The following is a 12,767-nucleotide window of genomic DNA, read 5'->3' on the forward strand; positions in this document are numbered from 1 at the left end:
TCAACTGTTTTCAATACTGGAAATTCATCTAACAGGAGTTGCAGTTCTGAAAAAGATGATGGAACCCGCCAATACCTTTTCACATTGAGATGTGACACATTGGAACTGTGTAGTGTCTATCCACTGTCCTACCCAATGCAAGATCAGCTTCAATGCCAATTAAGTTGCTCGCTGACTTCTGTGGGCTGCTAGAAGGAATGCTTTGATCTTGCAACATGTTTCATCAGTCACACCATTCCTATTGTACACTGTTAATATAGTAGCAAACTATCAGTTCCACAAAATATAGAGAACTTGGGACCTTGTTTGGGAATGATAACCTTGAGGCAATCGAAAAAGTGTAACAGAGATCAAAGTCAATCTTTATTGTCTATGTTCATCCAGTTTGTCATCTCACCAGTTCACCCATTGGAGGGAGGTTTAACCCCCAAAAACGGTAGGTTGGGATCAGATGGGAGGTTAAAGAGTTAAAAATCTGAATCCTGACCCTAAGCCGGGGGATGGGCAGCCAACCCACTCCCAGGAGGTGGGTAGGCACTTTAAATATTATAATGAGACTCTATGCCTCATGGTGAGCCACCATTTTAAATTTAACTCTGGCTGATCGGGTTTCCCAGGCCTCAGGGAACCCATCAACTAAAGGGAGGCGAGGACTGCCGAATCCAAGAGGTAAGTGCCTTCCTGCTTACCTGCTGGATGCAGCTTCCCTGCTTTGCTAACCCCCCACGATCGGACATCTCCCTACCCTATACATCTTGCACCCTCCAGCCCCCATTCCACCTCCGGCCTCCCGACCTGCCCCCAATCCCCTTCCAATCTCCCCCTCCAGCTCCTGATCACCCTCCAGCCCCCAAACCCCTTCTGACCTCCCACCTCTGGCCCCCAATCACCCTCCGGCCCCCGATCTCCTTCCGATATCCCCCTCCGGCACCCATACACTCTCTGGCCCCCGATCCTCTTTTGACCTCCCTCCTCCGACCCCTGATTCCTCTCTGACCTCCGATCCTCCTCCCAATCCCTCCCTCCCTTTCTTGCGGCCTGGTGCTGCAGGCCTACCCACCCAACAGCCAGCCAGCCTCGCCATCTGGCTGGCTGCAGGCGGGAATCAGTGTTTTGAAATGCTAATTAGGCCCTGCCATTAAACTCAGCAGGGCCTGCGGCAAGCAGGTTCTCTTGGTTTTCCTGACCACTTTCCAGCACCCCGCCACCACGCTCCCTACCCGTCTGCAAAATAAAATTCTGACCATTATATCAGGAGTCTCCTCTCACACCCAGCTTCAAAGTTACTTCTCTTTCAAAGTTGGTATTTCTGAATTGGTGTTTCATTTTTGTATAGTTTGTGGGTAGCAAATTGGTCACATCAAAAATGTTTCACGCTTTCTCTAGGGCATTATAATACTATAGCAAGTCTTCAGATGAAAGTAAATGCTCGTAATATAACGAAAAAAACATTGGGTGAAAAATTGAGTCGAGCTCCCTTTGGGGCGCGAACTTCGCCAGGGCGCTACTTTTAACGCCCTGGAAAAATCAGCGCCCCCGCGACCAAAATTGAGTGGTAGCACCCCAAGAGGGAAGCGGGGCACTACTGGAAGTGCCCTGCCTCCTTCTTGGGGTGCAGCGAGGGAATATCGCGGCACTATGTGCCGCGGTATTACAGGCCTTCCTCCCCTTCTTAAAGGGGAGGGGCCTTGCGCAGCGCGACCTGGGTCCAGCTGAGCCCCCGGGGATTGGGAGTGCCGGCAAAAGAGCCCGGCACTCAAGAGAAGTACCGAGCTCATGGAGCACAGCCGGCCCTCCACAGGGGGGCGGGTAAAGAGGCTGGGGATGGGAGCGGAGGCAAGTGCTGGCAGGCGGCCAGCAACAAAAATGGCCGCCCGGCACCTCCTTTAAATAGCGCTGCCCCGGCCGCAGGAAGGCCCCCTGACCCCGTCGGACATAGCGTCCGGCGGTTAGTCAGGGTGTGCTACCAAAGATCGCGGCGGGGCATTTATAAAGCACCTTTAACATAGTCAAATATCCCATGGCGCTTCACAGGCCCGTTATCAGACAAAAATTGACACCGAGCCAAAGAAGGAGACATTTGGACAGACAAGGAGGTAGGTTTTAAGAAGCATCTTATTTACAGAGAGGTGGAGGGGTTTAGCAAGGGATTTTCAGAACTTAGGTTCTAGACAGCTGAAGGCACAGCCGCCAATGGTGGGGCAAGGGAAGTGGGGGATGCATGATGCTAGAGTTGGAAGAATGCAGAGTTCTCAAGTTATAGGTCTGGAGGAAGTTACAGAGATCGGGAGGAGCAAGACCATGGAGGAATTTGAACACAAGGATGAGAATTTTAAAATTGAGGTGTTGCTAGTCTGGGAGCTAGTGTAAATCAGCGAGCACAGGGATGATTGATAGCAAAGATCATTGAATGCAGTGTCACCTTTTGGTAGGAGCCCACTGATCATTCTATTAATGGCAGCAACCTTATTTCAACACATGCCAGTAGTGCTCCAATGTATGTGTGTGCAAGAATCTGTCGGATTAAATTTTAACTAACTGTGTCTTCAGTGCACTGAGTACAATACAAAGCAGCTACATGGACCTGTCTTAGAGTACAATGGAATCAACTGAGAGAGTTGGACTGTTTAGAAAGTTAAAAAATTGTAACGTGGAATTTATGCTATCTGTATATTGCTTCAAAACTATTTCTTCACATCAGTGAGGTTTAGTACAGCCTTGCCAGAAAGATTGATGTCAAATGTTTACATAGTTGCTAACTCGTTCAGCACTCAGATTTTAATATGCAGATATTATCTGTCAAGCTGCCTTTCATATATATATATTTTTAATCATAGGATCAGGGCATTGCTGGCATTGCCAGCATTAGTTGCCCATCCCTAGTTGCCCTTGAGAAGGTGGTGGTGGTGAGCTGCCTTCTTGAACCGCTGCAGTCCGTGTGGTGATGGTACTCCCACAGTGCTGTTAGGTAGGGAGTTCCAGGATTTTGACCCAGTGACGATGAAGGATCGGCGATATACTTCTAGGTCAGGATGGTGTGTGACTTGGAGGGAAACTTGGGAGTTGGTGGTGTTCCCATGCATCTGCTGCCCTTATCCTTCTAGGTGGAAGAGGTCGCAGGTTTGGGAGCTGCTGCAGTGCATCTTGTAGATGGTACACACTGCAGCCACGGTCCGCCGGTGGTGGAGGGGGTGAATGTTTAAGGTGGTGGATGGGGTGCCAATCAAGCGGGCTGCTTTGTCCTGGATGGTATCGAGCTTCTTGAGTGTTGTTGGAGCTGCACTCATCCAGGCAAGTGGAGAGTATTCCATCACACTCCTTACTTGTGCCTTGTAGATGGTGGAAAGACTTTGGGGAGTCAGGAGGTGAGACACTCACCACAGAATACCTAGCCTCTGACCTGCTCTTGTTGCCACAGTATTTATGTGGCTAGTCCAGTTAAGTTTCTGGTTAATGGTGACTCCCAGGATGTTGATAGTGGGGGATTTGGCGATGGTAATGCCATTGAATGTCATCCTCGTCGCCAATGTTACGTCCGTGTATAATGAGACACAGACTGCGGAGAACGGTACAACAGATGTTTACTCAATGTGGCTCACACTGCAACTGATCTGTACAGATTACTACTCAGTGTTATGTACAGGTGTGGTCACTGCCGGTACTGCAGTATACATGAGCTGTAAAACATAGTTCCCCCCTTAAAGGTACATACATTACAGTTAGACTCCCGCTTGTTGGAGATAATCATTGCCTGGCACTTCTGTGGCGTGAATGTTACCTGTCACTTATCAGCCCAAGCCTGAACGTCGTCCAGGTCTTGTTGCATGCGGGCATGGACTGCTTCATTATCTGAGGAGTTGTGAATGGCGCTGAACACTGTGCAGTCATCAGCGAACATCCCCATTTCTGACCTTATGTTGGAGGGAAGGTCATTGATAAAGCAGCTGAAGATGGTTGGGCCTAGGACACTGCCCTGAGGAACTCCTGCAGCGATGTCCTGGGGCTGTGATGATTGACCTTCAACCACCACAACCATCTTCCTTTGTGCTGCTAGGTATGACTCCAGCCAGTGGAACATTTTCCCCGATTCCCACTGACTTCAGTTTTATTAGGGCTCCTTGATGCCAGACTCGGTCAAATGCTGCCTTGATCTCAAGGACAGTCACTCTCACCTCACCTCTGGAATGCAGCTCCTTTGTCCATGTTTGGACCAAGGCTGTAATGAGGTCGGGAGCCGAGTGGTCTTGGCGCTACCCAAACTGGGCATCAGTGAGCAAGTTATTGGTAAGTGCCGCTTGATAGCACTGTCGATGACATCGTCCATCACTTTGCTGATGATTGAGAGTAGACTGATGGGGCGGTAATTGGCCGGGTTGGATCTGTCCTGCTTTTTGTGGACAGGACATACCTGGGCAGTTTTCCACATTGTTGGATAGATGCCAGTGTTGTAGCTGTACTGGAACAGCTTGGCTGGAGGCACGGCTAGTTCTGGAGCACAAGTCTTCAGCACGTTAGCTGGGATGTTGTCGGGGCCCATAGCCTATGCTGTATCCAGTACGCTCAGCCATTTCTTGATATCACATGGCATGAATTGAATTGGCTGAAGACTGGCTTCTGTGATGATGGGGACCTCGGGAGTAGGCTGATATGGATCATCCACTCAGCTTATGATTCCCATGGCCACGGACACCAGTTGCTGTTAGAGGACAGAAGGGCTTGTCCTAACAGGGGTAATGTTTACCCCATCTCTGCTTGTGAGGAGCAGTAAACACTATCTAATGTAATAAATCTCATGCCTAAGAGATAGTCTGAGAACTTCAGCTTCCATAAAGAATGTGAATACCATGAAAGTGGACTTTCGTCACTCAGTGCGAAATTAGTACGACTGTAGTACAATGTTCGAACCACTCACACTCAAATTGTAACTGTTTAAAGTATTTAAAAAAAAAAGAAACATATGCAGAGGCAAGAAGAAATGGGAAGCAAAGCTTTACAACACAGTAACATTCCTGAATGTAGACATAAATAAAAAGTTCCATAGTGTTGATAGAAATTGCCAATGGACTATTGACCTTCTGTAATGGAACTTTAAGGATTCTGATCATTCCACAAAGGAGTTAGTAATGCTAGTGAAAGAGAATATTAGTTTGTTTAAAGTCTTTAATGATGAACTTATGCAGCATTTCATAGTTGCAGAGTTACATTGAAAGGTTGAGAAGTCAGACATTATGGTGTTAGTGTATTTAAAGATAGGGAAGATTTGGAAGTCTCATTACAGCAGTGACAAAATTCTTCTACCTCAAGGCATGGCTTCAGGGTTGACCAAGAGAGTAAACTCCTGAACGGTAAATTTGAAGACCCAAGATGATGTCTTTCTTGACAGCAGAGGTTTCGATTAATATGTAGAAGTAACGTCAGGTGTAAGTAAATTTCCAAGTTCTTTAAATCATGGCCCGTGAAGATTGGCCTGGAATTTGTGGTCAGGATGCTGGCGAACTAGCAGTGTTCGCTGTCATTCCGCCTTTGAAACTGACCACAACTTCGGTATTTGGTGCATGCGCAGGCGCGTACGGAAGTCTCGAAGTTGCGGTCTGTCAATGACAGCTCTGAAATTGGCTGCGCTGTGCCGCCACCCCCACCACAGAGCCGACAATCAGTGAAATCTCGTAAATCATTGAAACTGACGAAAACTTCAACTCTTCTGTAGTAATACCTGTTAAATTCCTCACTAAAAGTTAGACCCAAAAGGATTAGGTGCAACTGGGGTTTTAACAGTGTACTGACTGGTAAACAAATGTTAAGGGCCTGGAAAACTAATTTTAATTTTGTGCAGTGTGAAATTTGTCTATATTAATAAAAATTTAAATTAAGAAACTTTAATAAAAAGAAAATTATTTTAAGTTTGTCCATCTTTTTTTCAGGTTTGCCTTTTCCCGTGTGAAAACCCCAATCTTTCTCTTGCTCTCTCTAACTACTTTAAAAAGTTAAAATTTTAAGGGCTTACCCACTTCCTTGTTCGCTGTCTGTGAGAATTCTGCCTTTTGATTGGCTGCTTAAACAGCCTGTTGACGTCACAGCAGTTTGAACATGGGAATTCTCAGTACCGTCCCTGGAATTGAATTCAAGATCGGTAAACCTGAAGTTCTCGACACAGGGATTGCGAGATCCTTGAGCGGAGCGTACTTCAAGGCCAGCAATGAACACCTTCACTTCGCTGTTTACCACAAATTCCGGGACATTGGTTTAATCAAGTATTCTGTTGCTCACTTAGTATACTAATGATGTAACATTATCTGATATCGCTACCATTTGTACTAATTTTCTCTTGCCTTCCAGTGCTTTACGTTATGTTATAACTCCATCTTACAATAATTATTTTTTATTACTCTTTTCCTTTAAAAGTAATGAAGAATAGTCTTGAATTAGGGTGTATTTAAGAAGATTTGGTGTAGTGTAAAGAGTGTACATGCCTGTTCTTTGTTGACAGAACGTTTTTAGTAATGGTTGAGAGAGCAGATAAAATAGCATTTCCACAATGTTTGAGAGAATGCCAGCGGCTTTTGAACATAACTTGCATTCTGTTTTGAAGCCATTGTATTGTTTTTTGGTGGGAGAGGGGAGAGAGGGGAATCAAGAATGGAATAAAAATAATTGTAACAAAGCCAAAGATTTTGGAATAGAGTGATAATCACTTTTGGAAACTTTTAGGTAAGATTCTGAAAAATTACAATTTAAATATCTTGCCTCATTCATAAATAATAGTCAATAAATGGTTACACTTCTGCTATTCTTTTTGACTACTGGATCATTCAATGTTAAAACCTGACATGGTTTCTCATCAAATAAAACTGATTTACTTGTAGATCTAGTTCCTTTTTCTATACTAATAGTTGAGTTCAGAAAGTAATGCAGTTCCAGCAGTACTATTCTTCTGTTTTAGACAATCAAGAGAATATTGTAACTGTGGACTTTCTACAAATGAATACAATGGTTTCGAAATTATTAGATCCTTTCCTCAGGAGCAGTATTTCTGTTTTATGTGATTTGTGTAAAACAGGTGACATTTCCAAATACTTATTCTCACTTTTTTTTCCTGCTTTCGTTAGATCCTTTAAGCTGCACTCAATATGGCTACTCCTACCAGAACAAAGATGTTTGGAAACCAGAACCCTGTCAAATCTGTGTGTGTGATGAAGGAGTAATACTATGTGATGAAATCACCTGCGATGAACTATATGACTGCGCCAGACCTATTATCCCATTTGGAGAATGCTGTCCTGTGTGTCAATCTGGTGAATCAGACGTGTATCCCAATGGTAAGTGATCTGCACTGTATTGAACTGTATAGATTACTAAGCATATGGAATGACTCTCTCTTTTATTAGGCATAGCAGAGAGAATTGGAAACTTGCAATTTTAAAATTTCCTTATGCAAGCACATTGTGCAGTCAATAGTATTATACATGCATGTGGACTAAGAATTTGCTGTTTTACTTCAAATAATTGCACAGTAACTCTGAACAGCTTGAATGGTATTCTTCAGATGGAGGCTTCTATATAAAGATTTCTCTATAATCAAGTTGAATACTCCCCTAGGTTAAGCTAGTCTTTCTTACAAAGATTCATAGGAACATATCAGAAGGAGTAGGCCATTCAGCCCCTCGAGCCTGTTCTGCCATTTAATGAGATCATGGCTGATCTGTATCCTAACTCCATCTACCCGCGTTGGCCCCATGACCTTTAATACCCTTGGCTAGCAAAAATCTATCGATCTCAGATTTAAAATTATTAATTGAGCTAACTTTTTGTGGGAGGGAATTCCACACTTCTACCACACTTTGTGTGAAGAAATGTTTCCTAACTTCTCTCCTGAATGGCCTGGCCCTGATTTTTAAGGTTATGTCCCCTTGTTCTAGAATCCCCCACCAGCAGAAAATGTTTCTTACTATCTACCCTATCAATTCCTTTCAAAATTCTAAAAACTTCAATCAAACCACCCCTTAACTGTCTATATTCCAGGGAATACAAGCCTCGTTTATGTAATCTCTCCTCATGATCTAACCCTTGGAGCCCTGATAACATTCTGGTGCATCTGTGCTGTACTCCTTCCACGGCAAATATATCCTTTCTAAGGTGCAGTGTCCAGAACTGTACACAGTACTCCAGATGTGGTCTAACCAGGGCTTTGTATAGTTGTAGCAAAACATCCTGCCCTTTATATTCTAGGTCTCTAGTTATAATACTAACATGTCATTAGCCTTTTTGATTTTTTTTTTGTACCTGACTACTACATTTTAGTGATCTGTATACATGGACCCCTAAATCTCTTTGGACCTTCACTGTTGCTAACTTTTCACTATTTAAAAAATACCCGGATCTATCCTTTTTTCATTCAAAATGTTTGACCATCTGCCACAGTTTTGCCCACTCACTTAATCTATCAATGCCTCTTTGTAATTTTATGCCCCCGACTACTCTACTTATTGTGCCACCAATCTTTGTGTCATCGACAAACTTGGATATATGGCTCCCTATTGCACTATCTAAGTCATTAATAAATATAGGGAATAGTTGAGGCCCCAGCACAGATCCTAGTGTATAGTATTAGGAAGAAATGATTTAACAGGTACATTTCCTTAGTCTGTGCTCACAGAATATTTAAATCAATATTACAACTATAGGGCCCCTCTGTTTTCAGTGAATTTTGCACTTTCTCAAAGTACCCTGAGCAGTCTATACTCTGAATAGCTAGAATAGGCTAAAAATCTCTGTTGATTATATTAGTGGATGAATATTTAAAATGCTTATATGACATTCTCCATCTGCTAGTTTAATAAGGAGATTAACCCGAGTTTTTCTGATCACCTTTGGTCTAAAATTGACGAGCATATACCAATCAGCAAATGGCGTGGCTTTAATGGGACACACCTGCATCTTAATAGAAAAAATGTTTAACATTACGCCATGCTAAAATAATGGACATATAATGTCATATGAACACATTAATCATTCTTCCACTACTATAATCAATAGTCATTTCAAGACTATTTTAATTTGCTAGCCAGAGGGAAAAATGAAAGCTAATCATCTAAACTGTCTAATCACCATTGTGAAGGCAGCTGGAACTGTGAAAGCAGATGAGAGCAAGTTGAGCGGAATCACTGAATGCAAAACCAGCCACTTTACTTGAAGCCAAAAATAGCGCACAATCTCAGTCAAATCGATGATTACTCAGTGGTTAACATTAATGAAGTATTTACTCCATATTTCAGAAAAGAAAGAACCATTCGTGCAGCTTCTTGCTGTGTCCAATATGTCTTTTCTCAAATCTGCACTCATTATAAAATGTAATGAAACCGCAGCAAGGACTTAATTACTTCTTGACTTTCAGTAAAGCATAACAGCTAATAAAACATCTCTAGATCAAAATTGGTAACATAGCTCTATTAGATTATAGGTGTACGTCCTTATAATAACATATCGAAGAATAGTAAAATTCACCCAGCATCTGTCTTTCTTGAAAATAATTACCCTGGTTAAAGATGAATAACTACCTAAACATTAACTGTTTTGGGATTCTTAAATTTTTATTTGTCTGGGGAAAAGAGTTGCTTTTAAACCTTGATAGATCTTAAGAGCTCTCCCTGGACTTGTGAATAGCAATTAAAATCCCTGTATAAATAGACCGTAAACATTAAAACCCATTTTGAATCCTTTGCTGGGCTGAAGTTTCTTTGTAAGAATTTGCATTTTCTGCAGTTATTTAACAGATAATATTTTGTAAAAAAATACTTTTCAGTAGATGAACAAAAGGTTTCTGGAGAAGAGCCCTTACCTTCTCTACTATGGCAAACTTTAGCGTACTAATGAACAATCATTCTGTTGTGTTATTGATATCTGATTAGGAGAGTTAGGCATGTTATAGTTCATGAAAAATCTATTCAGGATCATTTTCTTCTTAATTGTGCTATTATTATAAACACTGGTCACAATATTCAACCAAATTACTTGAATGCAGTCAGTATTTTACATGGATTGAGTCAATAATGCAAAAAGGGTTGACCAGTTCCTCCGATCAAGACAAAAATATAATTACTGTCAAAAGTCAATATATATAGGCAATTTATTTTGTTCCATGCAGACATTTAAAAACAAATGTATTTTTGGAATTTTGGATGGGAAATGTCTTTGGAACAACAAAATGCAGTGATTTTGCACTGAGAAAGTCAGTATTCCGGTCGCCTGTCACTTTAATTCACCGCCCCATTCCCACTCAGACCTCACTGTACTCGGGCTCTTGCATTGTTCCACAGAAGCTCAACGTAAACTCGAGGAACAGCATCTCATCTTCCGATTAGGCACCTTCCGGACTCAACATAGAGTTCAACAATTTCAGATCATAACCTTGGCCCCCATTACATTTTTGCTTATATTTTATCCACATCTTTGTTTTGGCCCTTTCCCCCCCCCCAACTTTTTTTTTCTCTCCCACATGGCAGCTGTCTCTCATTCTGCCAGAACATTTCACACCTAATCTAGAGCCGTCTTTTGTCTCCACTAGTTCTATCACCATCTCGTCTCGTTTTGAATACCTTTTAATGTCTCTTCACTTCTCTTTTGTTCTCTCCCAGCCCTGCCTTTCCATCTATTGCATTTCCTTTCCAGTTTTGAAAAAGGGTTAGACCCGAAACGTCGACTCTATTTTCTCTCCACGGATGTTGCCTGGCCTGCTGAGTTTTTCCAGCATTTTCTGTTGTTATTGTGAATTATTTACTTCTTTGCTAAAATGAAACATTAGGCACTGGCCTAATACTGATGAAGATCTACAGCAGCCCATTACTGTGTGCATGCTCCTCCACTTCACATCACAACAGACGCAGTGGACATTCCACCACTACACCCCGAGCAGTAAATATAGACCACAGTGGCCAATACAACAATCTGCAACATCTCTCTTCCCCTGGAACAGTTCCCTAAGCTGGTAACCCTTTGCAGAGGAACCTTACAGCTGTATGCAGTAGTTGTAGTACCAAGGTGATTATGAACTGTGCAATGGAAACAATATTTTCCCATTACATTCCTGTTTTACCTTACTAGTGTAGTTCATTCCAGCAATGGTTTATAAATGATCGCCTATATTGTATGCACTATCACTGGAACTAAAATGACAACCACTCAATTCCAGCATAGAATGTGATTCATTTATAAACAATAACTATACTTATATCAGTCTATCATCATGGTAATTATTAATTGGTTTGTTTGAATAAGATCATAATTTAGCAACAGGATAGTCAAATGCTGCATAATTCTATTCTTTAAATGTAAATGTTTAGTTCTAGAAGACAATGGCCGGGAAATTGGTCTCGCTGCAAAAGTCTAGCGCGAAGTGGGTGGCATGCCTGCGACACGCGCTCGAAAATGAAGGCCCGAGGCTCACTGGAAATTGGGCCTCGAGCCTCATTTATCTAATACCAGTCAGGTATCCCGATGCAGCTCGCCTGGCAGGGCCTTGGAAAGTTCGAGCAGCTCTGGCATTGAGCCAGCCTTCAGGTAGGTCCTGGGAGGGGGACAGTGCGGGCTGGCAGTGGCCTACAGTATTGCTGTGGATCCAGGAGGAGCACTCCTGCGTGGAGGAGGAGGCAGATTGCCAAGTGCATTTGCAAGATGCAAATGGGCAGTTAAATGGAGTGAAGGAAAATTCCGAACTTTCTCTTTATAATTAGAATGGATTCTCTCTGATTAATGAGAGGAAAAAGATCTTGAGTAAGTAAAAAGAAACTTATCTATTTTTTGGCGGCCTCCAACGGCCCCGTTTTTGCTGAATTTGTCATTGGAGTCCTAAAACAAGCATTAGGCCCCTGATTAGCATATTCAAGAGGCCTAACTCCTGTTTTAGGTGGGCACGCTGAGCAGTTCTGGAGGATTGGGTGCGGAAGATCGCACCCAGAAATTGGTCCCCCCCATTCTAATCTTCATCCAATAATCGGGTGTGACAGGGACCAATTTCTCCCCCACTGCGATAAAACAGCACAACATCAAAAACGTTTTTCTTGCTTATATTCTAAAATACTCAAATCTTGATAGGTATTTATCTCAATCACAAACATTCCGTAATCAAATATTAATCTTTCGCCAAAGTAGAATGACAATTAAATGAAGATTATTCTAATTTAAACCATTTTTCTTTTTCCAGTAGGTAGAGGAGAAAAGGTAAGAATGTTTTGTAAACACCTCTGCAGAAGTAAAAACAAACATTAATTTTGCAATTGCTATAAGATTGCGATTTGTAGCTTCTGTTTAGAAATATTGGGAGTAATATTTGTCTTGGATGGCAGTGCAAAACGGGCGATGGTGCATTGATGGCTCGTTTTACACTCCGCCACTGACTGGAAAAGAAAATTGGGCGGGGTGTAAAAGGGGCTGCCGATTCGCTAGCACCCATTTTACACTATCACCCAAGAGAAATTTCACCCCATTGTATTCTGATTTTCAGTTCTTGCATTAATAGTCAAGAAACTACACAGACAATCTAATGCTTGTTGTTTATGATAGAGATGGAAAAGGGAATCAGGACAAGTTTGTGAAATGACAGATTTGAGAATTTCTTTCATGATAACGCTGTCTTCATGAAGATAATTGAATATTCGCAGTGCTCATTAAAGGAGTCATTTACAGCAGGTATCAGTTCCACTACAGCTGAATATAAGATTTGGTAAACGATCAGCATTTACTGTACCCACTGCCTTGGTAAGAAAATATCAAAT

The 12,767-nt window shown here is 42.3% G+C and overlaps 1 protein-coding gene across 1 annotated transcript in view; it reads left to right on the forward strand.

Moving 5' to 3' along the window:
* LOC147120251 (uncharacterized) overlaps positions 1-12,767 on the forward strand; it is a 368,220-nt gene that overhangs the window by 171,497 nt on the left and 183,956 nt on the right. Inside the window, exons 2-3 of the mRNA XM_085985896.1 lie at positions 7,107-7,316; positions 12,197-12,213. Coding sequence (XP_085842022.1) covers positions 7,107-7,316; positions 12,197-12,213 — 227 coding nt within the window. The remainder of the gene's footprint in view (positions 1-7,106; positions 7,317-12,196; positions 12,214-12,767) is intronic.

Source organism: Somniosus microcephalus, chromosome 4 (assembly GCF_052327205.1).
Source record: "Somniosus microcephalus isolate GS21.2 chromosome 4, FLI_Smic_1.0, whole genome shotgun sequence".
NCBI lineage: Eukaryota > Metazoa > Chordata > Chondrichthyes > Squaliformes > Somniosidae > Somniosus > Somniosus microcephalus.